The sequence below is a fragment of the Macrobrachium nipponense genome, chromosome 49 (genome assembly GCF_015104395.2).
Source record: "Macrobrachium nipponense isolate FS-2020 chromosome 49, ASM1510439v2, whole genome shotgun sequence".
NCBI lineage: Eukaryota > Metazoa > Arthropoda > Malacostraca > Decapoda > Palaemonidae > Macrobrachium > Macrobrachium nipponense.
The window spans coordinates 8,842,534-8,865,418 of NC_087224.1; the positions used below are offsets into that span (position 1 = coordinate 8,842,534).

The 22,885-nt window shown below is 41.0% G+C and overlaps 1 protein-coding gene across 5 annotated transcripts in view; it reads left to right on the top strand.

The window, feature by feature from the left end:
- LOC135205309 (protein TFG-like) overlaps nt 1–22,885 on the top strand; it is a 35,842-nt gene that overhangs the window by 6,503 nt on the left and 6,454 nt on the right. The window contains exons 5-10 of one of the 5 annotated variants that reach the window (XM_064235733.1): nt 9,594–9,699; nt 10,840–10,937; nt 12,663–12,780; nt 13,664–13,729; nt 16,258–16,446; nt 21,265–21,309. In XM_064235733.1, coding sequence (XP_064091803.1) covers nt 9,594–9,699; nt 10,840–10,937; nt 12,663–12,780; nt 13,664–13,729; nt 16,258–16,446; nt 21,265–21,309 — 622 coding nt within the window. The remainder of the gene's footprint in view (nt 1–9,593; nt 9,700–10,839; nt 10,938–12,662; nt 12,781–13,663; nt 13,730–16,257; nt 16,447–21,264; nt 21,310–22,885) is intronic. The other 4 variants (XM_064235734.1, XM_064235735.1, XM_064235736.1 and 1 more) reach the window with 4 other exon arrangements.

Here is a 22,885-nt window from a genome sequence, read left to right on the forward strand (position 1 = left end):
TATATAAAAGTATGTGTATATAACTGTATGTAGTATTTGTATACGATGTAAATATGTATAGCCTAGTATTTATGCATTATATTATTAGTGTTTGAATGATGCTAAAGTATTTCAATATCCGAGGAAACAGTAGTAAATTTCCCCACAATGAGTTTGGGTGCATATGTATATCTAAGATGACTTAAATTTTATAAAGCCTTTTATGTATAAGCTAGCTTTTGCAACAACACATATCTTACGAAAAATTACTTATGTGAAGATGGTTTTAGTAGTACAAATGATAGTTATTGTATCGTTAAAAATATCAAAGTAAACGAAGTCGCAAAGTCGATTCTATGTCATGTTTTTAACTTTAACGTATAGTGGTATGAAAAACACCAGTGTGTCGTAGCGATGCGTCATCAATATAGTGGTATGAAAATACCACATGGTGTTGTAGCGATACGTAATCACAAAGTACAAATCCTTTTCCCGGACCATCCTCAAAATTTTACGACTCTTCAACTTCAAGATCGATGGTAAAATAATTTATACATATAGTCATACTTATTGTTAAAATTCACAAGTTGAACTGCAAAACATTATTATATTTTGATTGTTATGTACATATATTTTTGTGTTTTACGGAATGTTTGTTTTGAAAATAATACCTATTAGTGAACATATGGTATTAATTGTCCCACTATTTTATTATAGGTGATCTTAATTATCTCACATTCATTTAACAGTATTATATTAATATTTATTTAAATAAACTGTAATTAATAAATAACAATAATGAAAAACATAAAGGGAAAAAATGTTTTTGCTGCAGTAGTGGTGTTTGTTTGATTATGCATCTGACCTCACATTTCCGAAATCTGAAAAATTCCAAAAACCGAAACATCGGAATGTGTGTGTACTGCACATTTTTTAAACACGCACACAATGTCTACACATTTACTGCAAATTACAGTACGTACATATTTATTCCTGAGAGAGAGAGAGAGAGAGAGAGAGAGAGAGAGAGAGAGAGAGAGAGAGAGAGAGAGAATGATTAAGGACTCCAAGGCGTGTTATTTTTACAATTATTTTATCTTGGGATTTTTTTTTAATCTTGAGATTTTCTATTCAATTCTCGAGATTAATAAGAAAATTACCGTAAATTGACTAGCATCAGCACACATCTGAATGACTCGGCCATTAGCAGGCTAAACCACCAACCTTATGAACTTGCATGATACATGAGATACATGACAAAACACAAAACCACTGTTTATTGGTGAAAATTAGGGGGTTGCACGATATGGGAGATTGCACGTTATTCGAGTATATACGGTATGTGATTTTTTTTTAGCCTTTTATGGAACAAAATCTAGCAAGAAATTGCCATTCCCAGTTGGCAACACTGGCCTACAAACGTTTGTTTGTTGTTGTTATGAGATGTGGTGTGCGGCGCGTTCTTTAAATTGTACCCATATAAACGAGTTAATTATGTGGCATCCAAAAGCCCTGATTCTTTTACTCTTATGGGAAAGACGCCTAAAGGTCAGATGAAGATTTTTACGTGGAATATACTAGTATTAACGTGTTGTGACGAAGGGAAGAGATGTTTCGCTGCATACTGTTGGTAGCATTATCGTTATTATATTACTGGATTGCACTGCAAAATCGTCGCCATCTTTTATCAACATAGATTGTTGGTGAGTACCCATATGATTTACATATTTTGATAGTTCTCTTACCACTCATCCTCTCTTTCCTTGTAAAAAAAAAAGAGGCCCACCATGCGTATGTAGGCTTCTAGCTGTAATCCCTAGGCTAGTAGGCTACATATGTACAGTAGTACATATACTACATTTATTTTTTAAGGCTAATTTTGTACAATAACTTTAAAACTGTCTTGAATTTAGTTTTAGGTGATAGTTGAAAACATATTTGGTGTTTGAACTAAAGTAGGCAGTTATAAACATTGGAATAGTGGTCTTGGGTGGGTTAACTATTAAAGTAGGCAGTTTTAAGCAATTTTTGAGGGGGGTATCAGGATAACACGGGTATTTACTTATCACGGGGGGGTTCTGGGCCCTATCCCCCGTGGATAACGAGGCCCCACTGTAATACAAACCCTCGGTCGTTTACATAAGGAATTACTATTCAGCGCCAGCTGGACCGGTCGTTTGGTAGTAACTGCTTGTTCGATGGTCGGGAGTCCTGCCTGACTGGAGGTAAACATATCACTTTGCTTTCGACTGCTGTCAGGTGTAGACGTGTTCGCCTCTCTGCCCGCCTCTTGTCATGAGATTTTCGTTGATGTTCAACATTGAGCTACTTACTTTTGCACTTTTTCATGGTGTATTACTTAGTGTGTGTGCAATGTAAGTACTTTGTTATTCTTTTTGTTATTTATTTGTGGTTTTGCATCGCTGGAGACATCCAAGCCCACGAAGTGGAGAAGCCCCCTTGCCCCTCATCCAGCTGGAGAGTGCCCTGGTGTGGAAGGCCGTAAGTGTGGGGCATTCAGGTCCAGTGATTCTGTGGACCCTCATTTTTTGTGTACGCGGTGCCAAGGGCGTGAATGCTCTCTGGCCGTACCTTGTGATTTTTGTATCCTGGTCGGAGGAGCAGTGGGAGCTCTCTGAGAAGAGGAGGAAACCACGTAAAGTCACCAAGGTGTCGTCGAAAAGCTCTCCCTCGACACCTCTGGTGAAAGACACGTCGTCTTCCTTCTTCCCTCCTAGCCAGCTCCCACGTATGGCTCTCTCCCCTTCGGGGGAGGTGTCCCATTCCGCCTCTACGCTCGATCTGTCGAGCGCAGAGGAAGGAACACGACACCCCGACCTGGAGTTGTACTCGGGGTCTTCGATCCATTCAGGGTGGGATCTTTCCCCCTCTGAGCGAACAGGAACCCCCCCCTATTAACCCAACTGATGCTTCCCCAGGTGTGTCTGCCTCCGCGGGTGGAGATCTTCAGCAGGTGTGGCGCTCGCCGAGTCTTCCGGGCACTTCCAGTATCCAGGGGCTGTTACATCATCTGGCTGTGGCCCCAATGACACAGGGATGGTGACGATGACTACCTCTGCTCTCTCAACACCAGGGTATACCGCACCGCCGCATCTGGTGTACATGCAGCATGTGACATTGGTAACCCCTTCAGCCGCTGTACAAGCCCCGCTGACTTATGTGCCGCGGAAGGAGATGGTTCCTCCGCCACCAGGGTTTGTTGTCCTCGCCCTGCCCCCTGACTTTGAGTGCCTGAAGAGCTCCCCGCTTGACCGCCCACCAGTACCTGTGGCAGTTCCTGCTGTCTCTGTTCCTACCCATGGTAGTGCTGCTCCTTCCGCAGGTTCCTCCGGACAGGTGCTGTTGGGCCATGTTGCTACCGCAACTGCCCCAGCTCCATCTTGGATGGAGGACCTGTCGGTTGTCCTGAGGAAGCTGGCGAAGAAGAAGTCCAGGAGGAAGAGGAAGGTGTCGTCATCTTCTCTGTCGTCGTCTTCTTTGTCGTCTTCTGCTGCCTCTTCCCCTTCGACTTCCAAGGCCCCCCAGCCAAGGAAGAAGAAGGTGGCCTCGCCCCTCCCAAGAAGTCTCACACAGAGACTTCTAAGGGTCTATCCCGCCGGACCGCTCCAGCGGGACAGGTGGTGGGTCTTCCGCTGGTTCTCCCCTCCTTCGGGAACAGAGCCCGTCTCTCCTTCCCCAGGGAAGATGATGGGGACTTCTGCTCCAGGCTCCAGAGGTTCCACCTCCGGACCAGGAACGTCTCGGCCGCTCGCTCGCGGGCCTTCCCGAGTGTACAGTCACCTACCGGTGACCATGCGGCCAGGGTGCAGACCGTTGTGCATGCTCACTGTCAGGACCAGGCCTGGAGTGGAATGCTGGCAAGAGTCGCTCAGGTGACTCTCGTCAGGCCGGCGATCGCTCTCGTGGCGATTCCCTGGTTCCCAGGGTTTACATGATGGTCCCACCAGACCGTCCACGTGTTGAGGCTGGGAAGAGGTCCCCCTAGTCACCAGGTCCAGCCTCGGCTGGACCAAGTACTTTGGCGCGTCGAGAGGACGGTGGTCGCTCTCACCGCATGAGCGGACACTACCAGTCACCAGACCGTCACTCCCACCAGGACCGAATGGCTCGCACGACTGGTAGCACCTCTCTTGACACGAGACAGATGCTACCGCCCTCGGTCCAGCACTTCTCCACATGAAGACTGCTGGTCCAGACCTGTAGCTCGATCGCCACCACGGGTTAGCGATCACCTGCAGTCCTCCCAGCCACCCGGCTCTGCTGTTAGGCAGGGTAGGAGCATCAGGTCTATATCACCTGTCCCTTCAACCTCCTCGGGTTACACCAAGAGGAGCAAGGCAAGCAGGAGTGACCGCAAGGAGTGCGCTCCTCACGGTCCCGCCACAAGAGCCTACGATCCTGGCTTGGTCCTTGGACCTAGCAGGTCATACGCGCAAGTGGTTGCAGGAAACCACGAGGGGTCTGGTGAGGTTCTTCCTCCTGAAGGAAGAGTGTTTCGGAAGGGGATTGGCCTGGATGGATCACCCCCGAGATACAGAGGTCCTTCACAGAGGTCATTGCGCTGATTCGTCGTCACAACGACCTCGGGGAAGGATCGGTGATAGCTCCCTCTGACCCTCCATTGAGGTTGGAGTCGTTCTGGGGTCCCAAGAAGGAACCCAATGCGACGGTGGGTTTACCCCGGTCCACCTTGGCCGATGGTGTGCTGGGCCAGGTGAATGCTCTCATCTCTGGACAAGAGGATTCGCTTAGGTCCAGCAGGTCGGACAAGCTGCTTCCCCCTCCTCTGCCTCACCAGCGGCGTTTCTACGGGCCATCAGTGGACCCGTTGCCAACAAGCAGGTTGACCCGGAGATAGCTAGGCTAACTCCAGGGGTGCCTGTCCATCACCTGCTGGCTGAGAACCTCTGGTTTTCACAGCAAGAGGCATCAACCCTGGAAGCGACTGCCATGGCAGCCTTCCAGGCCGTCTCCTGACTGGATCTGTGGTCCCTCATAGAATCCTGAGTTGCAGCCTCCTCAGGAGCTATCGTTCCCGAGGAAGACTGCGTTTGGGAGACTGCCATTCTGGAGGTAGGGCCATATCCTACCTCGCCCACCAGACGGCCAACCTGTGGGCCAACCTGGTCCTGAGATGACGGGACTCTGTCCTGGCTCGGGTAACCAGAGCGGCCGGTCGAGAGGTGACACTGGGTCTACGGAACAGACCGTTGCTGGGTTCCTCCTCTCTCTTCCCCAGAAGACGGTGAATGCTGCGGTGGAAAAGCGTTGCACTGAGGACAGTGACCGTCTAGTACACCAGGCAGTCTCGAAGACTTCTGGCCAGTCTTGAGCAACTGCGGCCAAGCCTCGGAGCTTGGCTAGCTCTTCCCTCCTCCCCAGCCTCCTGCTCCTGTGGGAGACCTGCTAAGCAGAAGCCAAAGAGATGGAAATACTAGGGACGGCGTTCCCCCCCCACCTGCTGCTGGAAGGGGGGGGTTGCCTGGCGAGCCATTGGGCAACTTGGCAGCACTACAGAGCTGAGACCTGGGTAGTGGATGTTCTTCGGGAGGGATACCTACTACCCTTCGAGTTGCGGCCACCCCTCACTTCGCACCCGGTCCACCTTCAGACGTACGTTCCCTGTTCTGCCAGGGACGTAGCACTACAAGAAGAAGTCAAGACCATGCTGAGCAAACGAGCTGTGGAGATCGTGCGAGATCAGTCGCCGGGTTTCTACAGATGACTCTTCCTAGTGGAGAAGTCTACGGGCGGTTGGAGACCGGTGATGATCTCTCCGTTGAACTGATTCATTCGCCAGACTCGGTTCACGATGGAATCAGCACGCTCAGTGCTCGATTCCATTAGGGTGAACGATTTCATGCTTTCGGTGGACCTGAAGGATGCACATTTCCAAATACCCATCCACCAGTCCTCCAGGAAGTATTTCCGCTTTATCCTCGACGGGACGGTGTACCAATTCAGGGCACTTTGTTTCGGTCTCTCAACCGCCCCACAGATGTTCATGCGAGTGTTCTCTCTGGTGTCAGCTTGGGCCCATTCAGTTAGGATACGTCTGTTGAGGTATCTCAACGATTGGCTGGTCCTGGCGAGCTCCTGCTCGCAGTTGCTATAGGACAGGGATCGACTCCTCGAATTCTGTCGCGATCTGGGGATCGTGGTGAACTTCAAGAAGTCAGATCTCGAGCCCAAGTAGAGGATAAAGTACCTGGGCATGCTGATCAATACAGTAACAGCACAAGTCTTCCCCGCAGACTTGCGGATCAGCAGGTTTAGGGAGGAAGCCAGATGGTTCCTGTCCCTACAGGAACTGTCAGCTCAGCAGTGGCAAGTCGTGATTGGTCACCTGTCGTCACTGGAGAAGTTAGTCCCTCATGGGCGTCTTCACTTGCGGTCTCTTCAGTGGAGACTATAGGAGTGCTGGTCACAGGCACGGGATCCACAATCCTTCCTGGTTCCTCTCACAGAGGAAGTAAGGGAGGACCTGGCCTGGTGGCTAGATGACAGGAACCTCTTAAAAGGAGTGCCCTGCGCACTCCCCCTCCGGAGATGCTGCTGTTCTCAGACGCATCAACTGATGGTTGGGCCACACACCTGGAAGAGTTGCTGGTTGCAGGAGAGTGGAACCATCATGACATGCACCTTCACATCAACTTCTGGAATTCAAGGCTGTGTTCCTCGCACTGCAAGAGTTCTGGGAACGACTGATGGGACACTCAGTGGTGTTGATGAGCGACACCACCACGGCAGTGGCATACATCGACAAACAGGGGGACCTAGTGTCCCACCCGTTGCACCAGTTGACGATGCAGGTGCACGAGTGGTCCGTAGCTCACTCGGTAGAGCTGTCAGCCAGATACATTCCAGGCAAGAGGAATGTAGTGGCAGACACGCTCAGCCGCCAGAATCGGGCGATTGGGACCGAATGGTCTCCACACCCAGACGTGGCGGAAAGGCTCTTCAACCTATGGGGGCATCCAGTAGTGGATCTGTTCGCCACCCGGCACAACAGAAAACTTCAGGTTTTCTTCTCAGTTGTGCCAAACCCATAGGCAGCTGCAGAGGACACGTTCCAACACCCGTGGGACAACTTCGTAGTGAACGCTTTCCCTCGTTCTGCCTGATTCGCAAGGTGATCAGCAGTGTTTTGATCACCAGCAAATTTCGGATGATTCTGGTGGCACACCCAAATGGCCCCAGGCCATTTGGTATCCGGACCTGCTACCTTTTCTCTCCTAGGCACCGCGAGAGATTTCCCCATGGCACAACTTGCTGTGCCAACTGCACGTAGAACGGTACCACCAAGCAGTTCATTCCCTGTGTCTTCATGGCTGGCTGTTATCCACCATCTCTTGCGACCGAGATGCTTTTCTTGCCGAGTTGCAACAGAGATGGCTGGTTACCTCAGACAGTCCTCTGCAGCTGTGTACCAGGGAAAGTGGTCCGTCTTCTGTGGTTGGTGTCCGCTCTGAGCCACTCTTCAGTAGGTAGTGGATTTCCTCATCTTTCTTCGCCGAGAAGCTCCTCTCTGTCTCTGCAGTTAAAGGCTACAGAGCCATCCTGGCCCTAGTCCTTAAACTGCAAGGAGTCAATATTTCCACCTCCATGGAAATATCACTCCTAATGAGGAGCTTCGAGAGGTCTTGCCCACCTAGAGAACTCAGGCCCCTGGGGTGGGATGTGACACTCGTCCTTAGGAGCTTGACTCGCAGACCCTACGAGCCGCTCTGAGAGTCATCAGACAGGGATCTGACCCTCAAGACAGTTTTTCTGCTGGCCCTGGCATCGGCAAAGAGAGTAGGAGAACTCCATGGCCTTTCCTTCGATTTCGTCCAGGATTTCGTAGCAAAGACTTAGAACCCTTCGGTCCCTGACGCCAGGTTTGAGTCCTTCACAATCCCCTCCCTGGAAGACTTCATCGATAATGATGTGGATGAGATGCTGCTTTGTCCTGTGAGGGTGCTACAGCACTATCTGAAGAAAACTCAACACCCCAGGCCTGAGTGTCGACGCCTCTTCGTTAGCACCAGGGTTACCAAGAAAGAAGTGTCCAAGAACACTGTTTCTTTCTGGCTTCTTGAGGTAATCTGGAAGGCATACGACTCAGACAGGAGTACCGACACCAGTACCCTTCGTCCGAGAGCTCACAAAGTCAGAGGCATTGGTCCAACCCATGCATTCCGCAAGAACTTATCCGTTGCACAGGTGCTGAAGGCAGGGGTGTGGTCCAACCAGACCACCTTCGCCTCCTTCTACCTTCGGGATATTGCCCACAGGTCCTTGGACACATTTTCCTTGGGACCCGTGGTTGCTGCTCAACAAGTTTTGTAGCTTACCAAGTCTCTCAAGGATGAGATAAGCATCTCATCCTTGTGAGACTGCTTGAATGGAGAGTGAATGAGACTGTGACTGGCTTCTCTTCCTCCTCTTTTTCTTCCCTCTCCCTGCGGGCAGAGGGTAGTGGTCGTCACCACGCTGGACAGGATGACGATTTAGGTTAGCTACGTTACCGAGCTCCATTCTATCCCTTTCACTAGGGATAGAAGCGTTTATCCGTCCCTTCACTAACAAAGGGGGAAGCGGACACCAGCGAGAGACAAACCCAATACTTTATATTTGGCTCTTATATAGGACCTAGTTCTTGTTTGCTATTCATAAGAGGTATGCTTGCCTCCCCCTTATGAATTGGTCCAGAGGTCTGACAACTGATCTTGCAGTGCATACTCCAATCAGTTGGACAGAGGCTAGGTTCCCCCCTTTGCTCTTACGACCAGGGAGGGCGAACACCAGTATGTTCACAAGACTCAGATTCCACCCACCAATAAGTGAGCCTACCTTATGTAAAGGACCGAGGGTTTGTATTAAGCGTCGGAACAAATCACAATTTTTGGAAGTAAATTGTATTTTTCCTAACTATACAAACCTGAGGTCTTTTACATATAGTCCCACCTCATGCCACCCTTCACTCTGTTCCTGGGCCTAAAGCAAAGTGATATGTTTACCTCCAGTCGGGCTGGACTCCCAACCATCGGACAAGCAGTTGGGAAAAATACAATTTACTTCCAAAAATTGTGATATTTTTGGTATGCAAATACTATACACATTCACTTTAATTTACATCTTGAATTATAAAGGTCAATTCATGGATAAAATTGATCAGATCTGTTAGGCAGATGTTCAGTTAATCATTTGTTTAATAAACATCAGGTTGTGTGTGTTTTGATGGTTTTAGAATAAACTTTTTTGGTGAGTCCAAGTTCTGCAAAAGCATGGATGTTTTATATTATATCTGTTCTGTTATTTACTGATAAAGGGATAAAAGCAAATGGAAACTATAGAAATATGTGGATATAGATAACTAAAAATGATAGTAGAATAACCCTAGTACCTCTAGTTCTGTATAGAACATCGAATATAAAAGGATCTTCATCTATGTTTATTCTTATCAGGTCATTATTTTAAATTTTCTTCATTTCAGTGATACAGCAATTCTATGATATGTAAAGCTGCTGTCATGTTCAGCTTCATAGTAACCAGGTATTGTCAGTGTAATTTCTGTTATTGTTTGTACATAGGATGAATTGTTCTTTCAGACATATGCCATCAAGAAAGAACTCCAAGAGATTCGAAATCGTCTAACATCATTGATTGATGGTCTAGAAGTTCCTCTACCCACTACTGTTCCTGTTGCAGATGCAGGTTGGTGGTGCTCCATCCTTTTCCATGTTTGATGTTGTAGACAGAAGTAGTTCATCTAATGCTAGGTGTAAAAGTCATTCATTTGGAATGCATCTTACCTAGTGTTAAAGACAGCTTTCTCTTTGCGCCGTTTGGTGTGTTGATAAAGCTAACTTTAACAGTAGGTAAGTATCCAAATGATTTTATTATGAATATTATCATTTTTTTAAATTTTATTTATTTTTTTCTTTGCTTCAGTTTAACCCTGTTTTGAATGTAGATTAAGATTTATCGATGTGACAGTTACTGCGTCAGTTGTCACTTATACAAGTGAATGTTCAGGGTATGTTAGGAAGGAGGTGCTGTCATTGCCTTCATGCAGTGGTTGACAGAAATTATTACTTAATTCCATAGGGGACTTATGTCTTGAAAAAAAATCCTCTAGTTGAATTTCATATACATTTTTAAGATTTTTGTAGTTTTCATCTTTTTTTATGATGTAGTTTTGAAACCTAACTAATTTTACTACTGTATTGACTTTGGAGAAAAAGTTCAAGTATATATAATAAAAACATAAAATACATGGATGGATATTTAGTGTTGCATTATGAACATACAGAGGTTTAATATTTGGGGTGAACCCATTCAATAATTTTCCACATCAGATTAACCATCATTAGCTCAGAAGACAAATCTATTTATGTATTTTAATTAAAGCCAAGACAAGCTTATTCTGTTTTCCTTTAAGATGTCAGCTTTTTGTTTAGGGTACTGACCATTTCTGTAATGAGCTGTATGGAGTCAAAATGGTAGCAAGATTGAATGTAAACACAACTGAGGGTAAAGTAAATGGTAGTTGGTGACTCAATAATGTTCCGGTAAAGGTTCTGCAGCACATGACCATTTTTATCCAATTACAATTAGCTTCCAAAACTAGCAAATATAGCTGCCTTTTGAAAGCCAAATGATAGTCATTTGGGTAAGTGTTAATCATAATCAAGATGAGTCAAATGGGACTTCTATGTCACATTTCTAGATTCATTCTTGGTTAAGAATTTTTGCCTAAATGGACGCTGCAAAGGACGATGAAAAGAGGTCTCCCGTTTGGGTGGACCCCCTACAGGATTTCACAAGTTCCAACTTTCACCTTTTACATTTCAGATGCGAGTGGTAATACCGCTGGAGGTACAGCTGCTGCAGCTACCCCTTCAAATATGCAATTGAATGTCAATTCTAGGGAATTTGATCCTCTCCAACAGGTATGTCTTTTCACTGTTTGTTAAATTCATTTCACAATTTGCTATTATAAACAGTTTTCCCCATGACGAACAATTACAGTACAAGGGAAGCAATGATCCATCGATGTTGTCAAGTAATATGGTGATTGAGATCTTTGAAACTTACATTGATGATGTTAACTATACTGTACAATAAGATAATTTTCTGACCTGTAATTTAGTATAGCTTATTGTTACAAACCTCTGGGGTTCTAGTACAGGTTCTTAGGTACTTTATTTTGCTAGGATCGTAGACAGTATATGCAACCCATGTTCAAGGAAAGTAGGCACAAAAACACTCCAGAAAAACTTAACAGTATTTATTACAAAACAGAAATAACTTAAATCAGCCTTGCAGGTTCAAGTAAAATACATACAACAACACTGCTTAAATCAAGAGGACTAAATACCAGGTCCTCAACGAGCCACAAGGCACCCTAAAGCTAAATATCTAAACCCTAACAGAAATTCAGAGGAGAACAAATATTTCATAAATCAGTGAGGATCCAAATATATGCCGGCCAAAACTATCCTAAATAACAAAAGGCTGAAGGAAGTGGAAGATATCAAAACAAGGAAAACCTTAAATTTACCTACCTAGCCATATAACTAAAGATATGGAATACTATCCACCAATAAGCAATAAGCAATAATGGCAACAATAAGCTTATAATATAAACAAGTAAAACCTATGACAAAGTATATGTATATATATATAATATATATACTGCACGTACACTGACAGTTCTAATCCTTACGTCGGGGATGAACAACTGAAGACGGGTCAAACTAGGAGTCCATAGCGAGCACCCAAACTGCTACTAAAGGGATGGACACGATCGCCAGGACAAAAGGGATATAAGGCTCCTCGAAGGAAATAACAGCTATACTGTCTTACCTGGCGATTGCCTCCCTACGTTTCTCCTCACGAGCCAGCGCTCACACACATCCCTGAAGAAATGCAGAAGGACGAAGGGAGAAGTGGCAGGTGAATCCGTAATCAGTACCGGGATCCAGCGACGGTACCAATTTCCCGTGGGCTCCTCCGACGGGAATAAGGGGTAATACAAGAAGTCGCAAATAGCATACGCTTCTGCGGAACCCCGTAAAGCAGACACTATGGTCGCAAGTGAACGAAGAGCCGTGATCTACAGCGCCAGAGTTGCAGGTGACTAAGGCACCTAGGAACGGTCGTGAGGAAAGATTCCAACAGCGCCGTTTCCAAAATACACTGCCAAAAGGTCGTCCTCCAATAATCCCAAAAAACTGCTCAAGGGGATGGTCTGACAAGGAGCGTTCCAAAGCCCGAACTTCCGCGGGCAGACCATTAACGTTCACAGTACAGCTACGAACTACCCACCGTAACTCAAAAATAAATTACAAAACAATCGTTAGAACGATAGTTCACAAAAATAAACAAGGGAGGAGGAGGCGCTCAACAACACAAAAACTCTTACATTAACAAGCATATGGCTGTTAAGCCAAAAAAAAACTTAAAAGGAAACAAGGCTGATTTAAACTTTATAAATAAATACTAAAACTACGTTAATGTATAATTATGATAAAAAAAAAAGTTTCTAATAGGTGGAAATCTCTTTGCATCAGTTTTCTCTTTTGTTTACACATAAAGATTTAGTGTTAAATCAGTCAGTCTGCCATATTTTATTATATCCCTCTGTTACATAATAATTATGATAATTTCTGCAGCAACAACCCCAACAGCAGGTGGCCCAGCAGCCAACACACCTCGGCCCTGGGGCGACACAAGCTCCACCAGCAGCCGGCACTCCGGCACCTGCTTCATCTACGTCTGCCCCAAGTGAAGGTAGGATTTACATAGGTATAGTCTTTAACCATATGTACCAGTATTGCAGTGCAACAATCATTTTAAAATTGATTTTTTTCCCTCTTCATTTGAAGCTTTTTTACTCAAATACTTTCATCTGATGCTTTGGTGATTAGCATATGGTTTTTTCATTGGTAACCTACTGGAATGTTTGTGGAAACATTTTCTCTGGAACAGTTTAACTTTTCCTAGTTTGATATTAAAATGAGCTTTTAGCCTTTTTTTTATGTGAAAGGCTGACAGTGATTTGGGGAACTTTATTTGTAATAATAACGAAGTTTCCTCAACTGTGAAGGTTCTGTATATGAAGAGGAAACAATGTGTTGAGCCTGCATTACTGTTAAATGCTCAGAAACTAATTTTCAGAGTAGTCTATGGTGTTAGGTAGATTCAAATTCTAAAATTCTTTGAAAAGAGATATGCATAACTATTGCCTTTACAAAAGCCAGTTGTTGATTTGAATATTTAGGTGCTTCTTTAACAGACTTTATGTCGGAACATATTCCTTTTAGTTAGCAAGAAGACATGAAGAAATAGCAGTTCAGTTTGGAACTTCTGAGTAATACATATGTATTAGAAAATAGCATGAGCTCATTTGGAAGCTTTTGTGTAATACATATACATTAGTTGTCTTGCTTCAATAATAGATACGTACAACATATTAAAATTAGTAGTATTGTTGGCTCTCTAAGTAATATTTGAGCTGAATTTTTTGTAGAAAAAATTCAGTTTGTATTTGATGGGCAAATTTTTATGTGGATTAGTGTCAGATAAATGTTTTCTCATGTATACTTTATTTGAAATCGATCTTTTTGGATAAATGTTTTCTCATCTATACCTTATTTGAAATCGATCTTTTTAGTTCCAACAAAATGCGATGAAAGTAGTGCATACCAAGAAGTGCTCTCTTCGTTTGGTCTTACAGAAGGTATTACGTTGCAATTAGCAAGTGGTATTGCATGACTTTTACTAAAAATGCACCTCTATTGAATAATTTACTCAAATCCTGTACAGTCTGTTATATGCATTGAGTCTAGGAAGCTTACTTCGGATTTACACTGTACTCTTGTAACTAACCTAGGTTATTAAATGATACCCTGAATTCTTCAAAGCACAAAAAAATGCTACTTTGAATATATCTAGGAATATTCTTTCATCATATTTGTTGAGACAAAGGTATTTCTCCAATTCATTTGTCACAGTATCCTTATAGAATTAGATTTGCATTACAGTCTTTTAGGTCTTCAATCTTAGGAGCACTACTCAGGTTGTATAGTCTTAAAAATTTTCTTGAACTAATGCTGTTAGTTGGAATTGGTATTAGTTTTTTCAGTTTTATGTTTTGAAGTTGTCAGCATTGCTAATTAGGGTTATCTAAGACGGATAAGAGATTGTTATCAATTAAGATGTGCTATGAATAGATTTGAAGGCATAACATATGTTTTCAACTGATATCAAGTGTGGTTGAGAAGGATTGCTTGAATTATATATACTTTATTAGTTTTTTTGTATTGTGTAAGGGATTGTGACTTAGGTTAGGTAATGCATACTTATCTGCACAGCTATGAATGTTAACTCCACAAGTGTAAGGAGGTGAAATTTTTATATGTGGTTGAACATGCTATTTCTATTCTTGTATAGCCATTAAGGGCATGTACTGATGTGGATGAGGAGTAGTTGTGAGATACTTAAGCGCAGGACAATGACCAATTCAATTATAAAATCCAGAACCATATGAAGTAAATATGTACATGAGTGAAGACTATTCAGAATGATATTGTGACAAAGTGCACAAGGTGGATATCTGACCTTTTAAAATAAAAACTTTGTTTAGTGTTGATGATGATATAAGAATTAGAGAGACAATAAAAGTGCTGACAAAAATCCAAAAACATTTCCCCATATGCTAAAGCAGTTGAGAAATAAATTTGAACTTGCTGACCTCTCATAAAAAGTTATCTAAAGGGACATTCATTGTATAAGTGATTTCTGTGAAATTGTAGGAATAATTATGCAGCATTATTAAGGCCAATAATAAGTATAAGCTTTGTGGAATAATAAAACTAATAACAATTAACTGGAGTATATATTTTAACTTTTGTTCCAATTAATACCTGCAGCAACTTTGCAGTAATCTGTGCATGTTAACATTTTTCAGTGACAACAAATCTTTAATGGTCCAATGGCACAACAGATTCAGGCTTATTTGTTAATACGTTGAACCAGCAGAGAATGTATGAGGTTGTTATACTAATCTAGACTTAACAGAGAACTTCAAGCCCAAGTCATTAACAGCTTTTTATGTACCACTGTCTGAGCAGTCTCTCTGACTCTAGAATCTCGTCTTTGATGTGTCCATATCAAGTATAGCCTTAGATAGCCTTTTGCTTTGGTGGGAAGTGTGGGACCAGAATTTCACACTCAGACTGAAGTGCAAGGTTGTGGTTATAGTCTTTTTCACTTTCAGATTTTATCTTTAACACTGGAATCTTTCTTCGGGTCTGTTTAAAGCAACTTACCAACCTGTTTTTTGCTGTTGGTTGTCAAATTTTATGTCTTGAACAGAAATGGAAATTTCATATTGTTTGAGTCTTAACATGTAACCCCATGCATGTTTATTGAACAATTTTTGTGTTATATTGTTAAAATTTTGTGGACAGTTTATCAGTTCTAGGAAACTAAATAACATTGAATAAGAAAACAAGTACTTACTTAAGTAACCCCTCAGTGTAATGGACCACAACTTAAGACTTTTATACTTACCTGCTGCATTTTTATGATTATTTTTGATGATGCTACTCCTTTAGATGAGACACATTTTAAAATTGTTAATTGAGTGTCAAAAGTGAAATTCATTCTAGTTTAGGTCAGGTGATATATTGGAATTGCTGTTAGCTTTAAGGTATCTAAAAAGGGCTGGCCATCATATAGTCTTTGTAACTTAAGAGACTGTTACTAATCAGGACCCCAAACCCCCAAAGTTTCTGTTAAGTTTGAAGTGCTACTGTATACTTTCAACTAGAGACTGTGGTATGTGTGTGAATGCATTATAACTTCAACTGATGGGTAACGTAAGGCCCTATATTAAAGCCTGCTTTACCTGAGTATTTCGAAGATATCTTAAAGCTAACTCCAATTCTGCAGGGCCTGAGTATTATGAAGATATCTTAAAGCTAACACCAATTCTGCACAGTTCCTAACTTAAACTAACCTGTACTTCACACTTACAGTTCAGTGTGAGAGATTTATCTAAAAATGTATCACATCTGAAATGGTAACACAAGGAAAAATGGAAAATAATCATTTTGGTAGCTGATAAGTACAGAAGCCTGTTGAGCTGAGGGCTGAAAGTTGAAGTGTTACTTTATAAACATTTGCTGAAATTTGGGAAGTTGTTTTGCCACTAAATAATTAACGCACACAATCAAAGATTTTATTCAAATGGGGTCATTGCAGGCACAGATGCTTCAGGAACATCGACCACTGCTGCAGCTGGTAATGTTGATGGAGCCTCAAGTGCTTCGGGCAAGTCAACTCCAGCTGCGTATCCACAGCAACCAACACAGCCCCAGCAGCAGCAGCAGCAGGCACCACAGCAACCCCAACAGCAGCCTCATCCTGGTTATCAGGGGTACCCTCCAACAGGTAAAGCAATGTAGAAACTAATGGCTGTTTGTAGTTTGAATTTGTGGATCAACTTTCAGTCAAATGAGACGATGCTGTCGCTGTGTAGGTTTAGGTAAGCGTTTTCTGAGCTTCCCAGCAGACTTCCATCAGTTTGTGCTCGATCCGTTTGCTTATTTTGACCACCCACGATATTATCACGGAGCTTTGGCTGGCGTTTGTCCATCCAGAAAAGCTGATGAGGAAGGCTACTTCAGTCGAGCGTCTAGTGCAAGTTTCATCTACTGCTTTATCAGCAAGTCGTGTTGTGAGTTTTTCTATGATGAATTTAGCAAAATGTAGCGCTGTATGTTTGCTATCATTGATGTAAGGAAGTATAGTAGCATGTGCTCTCTGTATTCAGCGTTAAAATTATCTTTGATTTGTGGCTAGTGCCTATTAATTTGGAAACTTGTATGTAGTATACAGTAGTTGGCCCTCTTTATTCATGAGAGTGAAATTCTCACCACATTCTCCAGTAAGCTAGCAAATTTCTCCCAAGACTTCTTAGACCTACTGTAACCAATCATGGGCCAGGGTGGAAATAGTTTTTACAATCTCTGACAATTCTAGTAATGCTCACAAGCACCCATTCAAAACACTTAATACCCCACCCCTTTGAGCTGCAAAGTGCTGGGTTACTTCTCCCATACAGTGGTTATTTGTGATATCCAGAACTTAAATATTTTGATACCACTTTATTGCAAAGTAAATATTGTAAGGGAAAATTGTAAAAGACATTACACTTGACTCCTATTGCTGTTTGCGTGTATTTTAAACAGTCATCGCATTATTTAACGAGATGCAGTTGAAAGGTTAGACAGTATATGTGTTTGCTGTGACGTTAAAGTAAAAGACTAATAAGAAGGATTTATAGAAATATCATTGCTTATATTGATTATCAGCGTGATATAGTTGTATATATCCTTTTGAAACCACTAACTCGATATGCTTTTGTGCTTGACCTTTTGTAAGATGAGTGTTTTATGACTCTGTTTGATTATATTTAGGGACAAAGTTTGGTGCTACATTTGTTGATATCACCTTTTATTTCCTTAAAAAATGGGAGATCACCATCTTAAAGTTTCAAATTGAAGTTTTGTTTTCTAAATTATTGTATTTTGCAAAGACAATGAGACAGACATCTCAGTTATGCAGGTCTAGAGAAGACAATAAAACAACAAAAAAAGGAATACAGCAACCTTATGATAACTATAAGAGTTTAGAATACAAAGCAGTAAAGGAATTAAAGCCTGGTTAGCATGGGTACTGTGTGAGGAATACTGATTTCTACAGTACATGTGGGAAGAGTTGGCCCTACGGTATTACAGGGTTGTGAGAAAGAAATGAATGAACTGAGAATGTTACCATTGCAGTTTGTGGTAATAACTTTTATTAACTAGTTCAAAGGAGAATTGTTTTACTCTGATAACTGACTTATTGTTTGACAAATAATTAAGATAGAGTTGAATGAACTGAGTACATTAAAATCACACTGTCCTATTCATGGCCATCAAGAATCTCAGAGATGTAAAATGCTGTCCTTACAAAAGTAGAAAAATTCAATGAAAATTTTTTGTCCCTAGAGGCTCTTATGAGATACACTGCTAATCTGCCTAGAAAGGTTAACCAATACAAATGTTTCAGAAGAAGTAACTGTATAATAACACACTCGAAGGTGAATTAACACTAAACAAGCACTAAATACGTACAAGGTGTGTTTAGGACAGACAGTATTTGCAAGTGGTTGAAATCTGACGGAGGTCAACTGATTTAAGGAGTTTATAAGGTGTATGTTGTCAAATACCCTTTAGAAGAGAGTTTCTAAACTTGGCTTAAATTCCCTTGACAGTGGGCTCCATTGATAAACTTTTTAAAACCAGAGCCTGCCCACGAATGAAACGCATCACATGAATACATACACATTTATTTTATCAAGTAGGAATGTACTGGCGCCATACTTCTCATACTACAATCATATACTGTTCATGAGATAGACATTTCAATATTTATCAATCACAAACAGTTCTACAAGCCAGAGGCCAAGCATGACATACACCACTATGTATAATCTTTCCCTTGCATGCAACACTGGGTAGGACTTCTAATTCTGTCACTCACACATTACAAAGAAATGTTCAGTCTTAAGAGATAAACCAAAAAATTAAGTACCATATCAGCCACACTAGTGTAGGGAAATTCTAAGAGCACCTAAATTCACTTGGCAAGTGTCTTTGTGTTGTCTTCTTGGGCCTTATATGACCCATGTTACCCAAACCAGACTTCTAAGTTCTACGACAAATTTCAGTGTTAACCCTTACGTTGGACATCCTTTATCTATCAAAATCCAGTTAAGTAAGTCTGTTCGTGTAAGATGATGATGAAAACATTTTCTGTCATTTGTTTTTGCTCTACTTGATCAGGTTTAGAATCAGATGCAAAGTGAATGATAAATAGTTCCATATAGCAATACTCTTTATTGTGTGCATGCAAATTATACTGTCTAACACTTCTCATGTTTGATGACTGTTCCCAATGTCATGTTTTTTTTTTCCTCTGGGGAACAGTGTTAATTCACTGAAGAGGTCTGGAGTAAAAGCAATGGTTTTGTTCCAGCAATCTTTGGGAATAAATCAGACAATCACTACTTAACCTAGATTTAGTTGCTGTTAATTTTATGTACACAAATTTTACAGTCATCGCAGGTTAACTCTGTATTCTTATTGACAATAATTTACTGAACCAATCCCTACCTAACCAGGAACTAACCTGCATTCAATTAATCAATCAATTAGTTTTGTACTATTTAATTTATGATAATTCTTAATACATTATTGCTTACAACTATTTGAGGACAACTTAGCAATGTGAATAGGTCACAACAAACTTAAACAAAGCACATCAAGACCAAGTTAATCAGTATTCTGTGAAGTCTGTGAAGTTATTTAAAGAGTTCCAACATATTTTTCCAATCAGAACAATAGCACACCAGTTGTTTCCAGGCAGTTGTCAAGTTTATACAAGCATTATTCAGTGTCACTGCATCCTGTTCACTTCCTTTGAAGCCCTGTCTACCATACAATTATAATTGAAAATACTACAGACACCAGACTACACACAAAGGTTACCAACAGTCCAAAATGCTCCACTAGTCTCTCTCAACTGTTAGCCAACAGCCCCATGGCTCCACAGGCTAGGGCTGTATTTTTCTGACAATGCAACCAAACAGTATGCCAAAGTATTTGTAATCCCTCCCACTGCATCAGACCTGCAATGAGATGGAGTTATCATTAGTATTAATGAGAGAGAACAAGGACTTCAAAAATAAGAAATTTGACAATTACATTTTTAAAGCATTTAGTTAGTTTGACAATAAATTTGATCATTTGATTTACTGATACAGATTAGATTTGATTAATGGATACAAACTGACCAATATACAGCTGCCACATTAATCAGCAGAAGGCTGTGATGTTAAGTTTGAGGGCAATTGATTGGCTGCTTGGAAGTTTCGTTTATCATATTGTCCAGTTTGCTGGGATATAAACACACTGGATTACAGAGTGATAACCTAACCAGGAGAGCTTTAGACAGGTCTAGGGGAGATTTATAGTAAATCACTTGGTCCTCAGCAAACCTGCATAAGTGATTGCATCTAAACAAAGATGTTATCGATGTATCACTAACACTGTGAAATCCAGGAATTCAGAGAATCGAGTAAAAGCCAAAAATATTCATCTTCAAATGTGTTCCATAATAACATATGTGCTCTTAAGAAAAACAACCTAACAAATTTGGTCCTGTGACAATGATCTTACATGGTTGCTGTACGATATATTGATGTCAGACTTTACTTTTAAATTGTAAGTTTTACACTTTTTTGTTTAAATTTAAGGCTTGTATGTTAAGCATTTTGATAAGGGCTTTGTGTTTTGCTTAGTTGGGAGTTTCCGTGTTTACTGTGAAGCAGTAAGTTTGATAATTAAGACTTCTGTTTCAGGAAAATATTTTTCGAACTTTACCCCCAAAGTGCAGATTAGGAACACTGTACGTATACATGTGGTAACATAGTCTACCATTCCTGGCACTAAAAGGAATGTGGGTACCATGTTTGCAAAATATACATTGTTGCTTGCATGTTTTCATGTTTGTTTGTTACAAGTAAATGTTAAACTTTCCTTAGCCAACAAAAATCTTCCTCGGTAATTGATATTTTAATTTTTTTTGCCTATGAATGAGATGTGTTTGGGTTTTAATTTTTTAGCCTTTGTTTTTGTTATAAGTTTATTATTTATTGAATAGTTTGATAGCATAGTTGTTTCCTAGTACAGTACGTAGTTGTGTTTTAAATTAGTGCGGTTTCCTCTATATCATTGACATACTACTTGTGCTATCCAGTATTTTGTTTTTCAAATGATTTTCCTGGTTTGTTAGATGTTAATTTCAAAATTATATTGATAATTTGTTTTTTAGATTTATTCCTTGATATGATTTTCCTTAGTTAATTACATATAAAAGTTTGTATAGATATGTTTTTACAAACTTGAATACGTACTGTACCCGTTAGCATTCATTTCTGAACCATTTTCCTTTTTCCCATCATGAAAAGAATGTGCATAGTTCAGTACAGATTCACCTCACGTTTATTAAATTTATCAGAGATTCATCATTGAAAGTTGATGCAGTCGTGTGCCATGCAATCGTCATTTATCCTTGCACGGTCGCTTAGGTGAATAATTGTGCACATTCTTGGTGGTACCTTTTTTTTTTAAGCTATTTGTGTTAAATTTCCCCCTTCAGCTGGAGTGCCAGTTCCTCAGCGGGGTCCCTATATGGCCTACCCAGGTAAACACAACGTCTTGTTTTGTCTCTCTTGTAGGTAGACATAGAGTGGCTGCTTACGTATAAATCATTGTAAATTTGGACTCCTTTTCTACGTATACTACTGTGTTCTAACTGGTGTTGGCCTTAAATGATGGTTTCCTAACATTACGTAGATGAGGCTAGGCATGAAGAGCGAATCTGTGTTTAGCTTGGTTTCCAAGCCTTTCATCTTTCAGTTGTGCACGTTAAACTTAACAGATATGTATTAAGTATATAGCTTAACAGATATGCATAATTATAAGCTTAACAGATATGCATAAGTATTTGTCATTCTGGCTTCATAAGCATCTAAACAGTATCTAAGGTAGAGTTGACACTTTCTTGCATGTTAATACTAACAATCCAGATGTTTGCAAATCCTCACAGTAATTGTCATTTGTATATTAACAGCAGTAAAAATGCACGAGGATAAACCACAATCGTCCTTTGAATGAAGACTCGACACCATTTTGTTAAGTCCGAGTCAAAACTAAATCTTACGATCCCCTTTTTATCCTAAGCAGTTAGTTTGATTGGATTGCTGTATCAAGTGAAGGATATATTTTATTTTTTGAATCGAGTGATAAGCACCAGAAAGTTTAGAATCCCGGAAACCCGTAAAAACTGAGTGAGTGGTATAGGTCCTCAGGTCAAGCTCCCTATATTGAATAAAGGAAATGGAAAGTGTGGAAAACATACCTCTAGAGTTTGAGGTGGTTTGCTATTAGCAATATTTTAATCAGCTTGAGAATTTTAAATCAAAATATGTAGCCCTATGAAAGCACAGTGTTTTGCTTTACAGACAATAGTTTTATTTATTGTGGTTGGCCTTTTGTTGAGCAAAGCAATAATATCACTCGGAGAAATTTTACTGTAGAAACTTCACTCATGCACACCAACAGTGTGTCTTGCACTAATTATACTCACCTCTCAGAAATCTTTCAGCTCTTAAGAGGTAGTTAGAGCCTGCTGAGTGTGTTTCTGCCATCTCATTAATGACTTACGAGACAGTTGATTACAAATTGCAGTTGTAGAGTATCTTAGATGAGTTCTACTACTAGCAGAGACATTTTGTGAGTTTGAAGCACACTTTGTTAATTTAACACCAATTCAGTTGCGACTGTCATTGTGTGTGAAGGGTTTCTCCTGGTCTTGCCAATATATGCTGTTGTAAATGTCATCGTTCATCTTAACATTAGACGTTAAATGAATCCTCTCCAGCCTCCTCTGTCATCAGGGTAGTCTTAATTTTGAGATAGTTAATACAAAAGCTGTTATTGCATAGTTAATACAAAAGCTGTTATTGCATAGTTAATACAAAAGCTGTTATTGCATAGTTAATACAAAAGCTGTTACATATTGCAACATTTCTAGAACTATGCCATAAAATGAGAGTTAAATGCAATAGGTAATACATATTTTATGATGTTAGTTAATTGATTGCTGTCCACTACAAATCAGGTCAGCAGTCAGTAGAAGTGGAAATTCATGGACTATTGTGTTGAAAAGAACGAAAGGGCTATTAAAGACAAATAATTAATGGCATAGATATTAAATA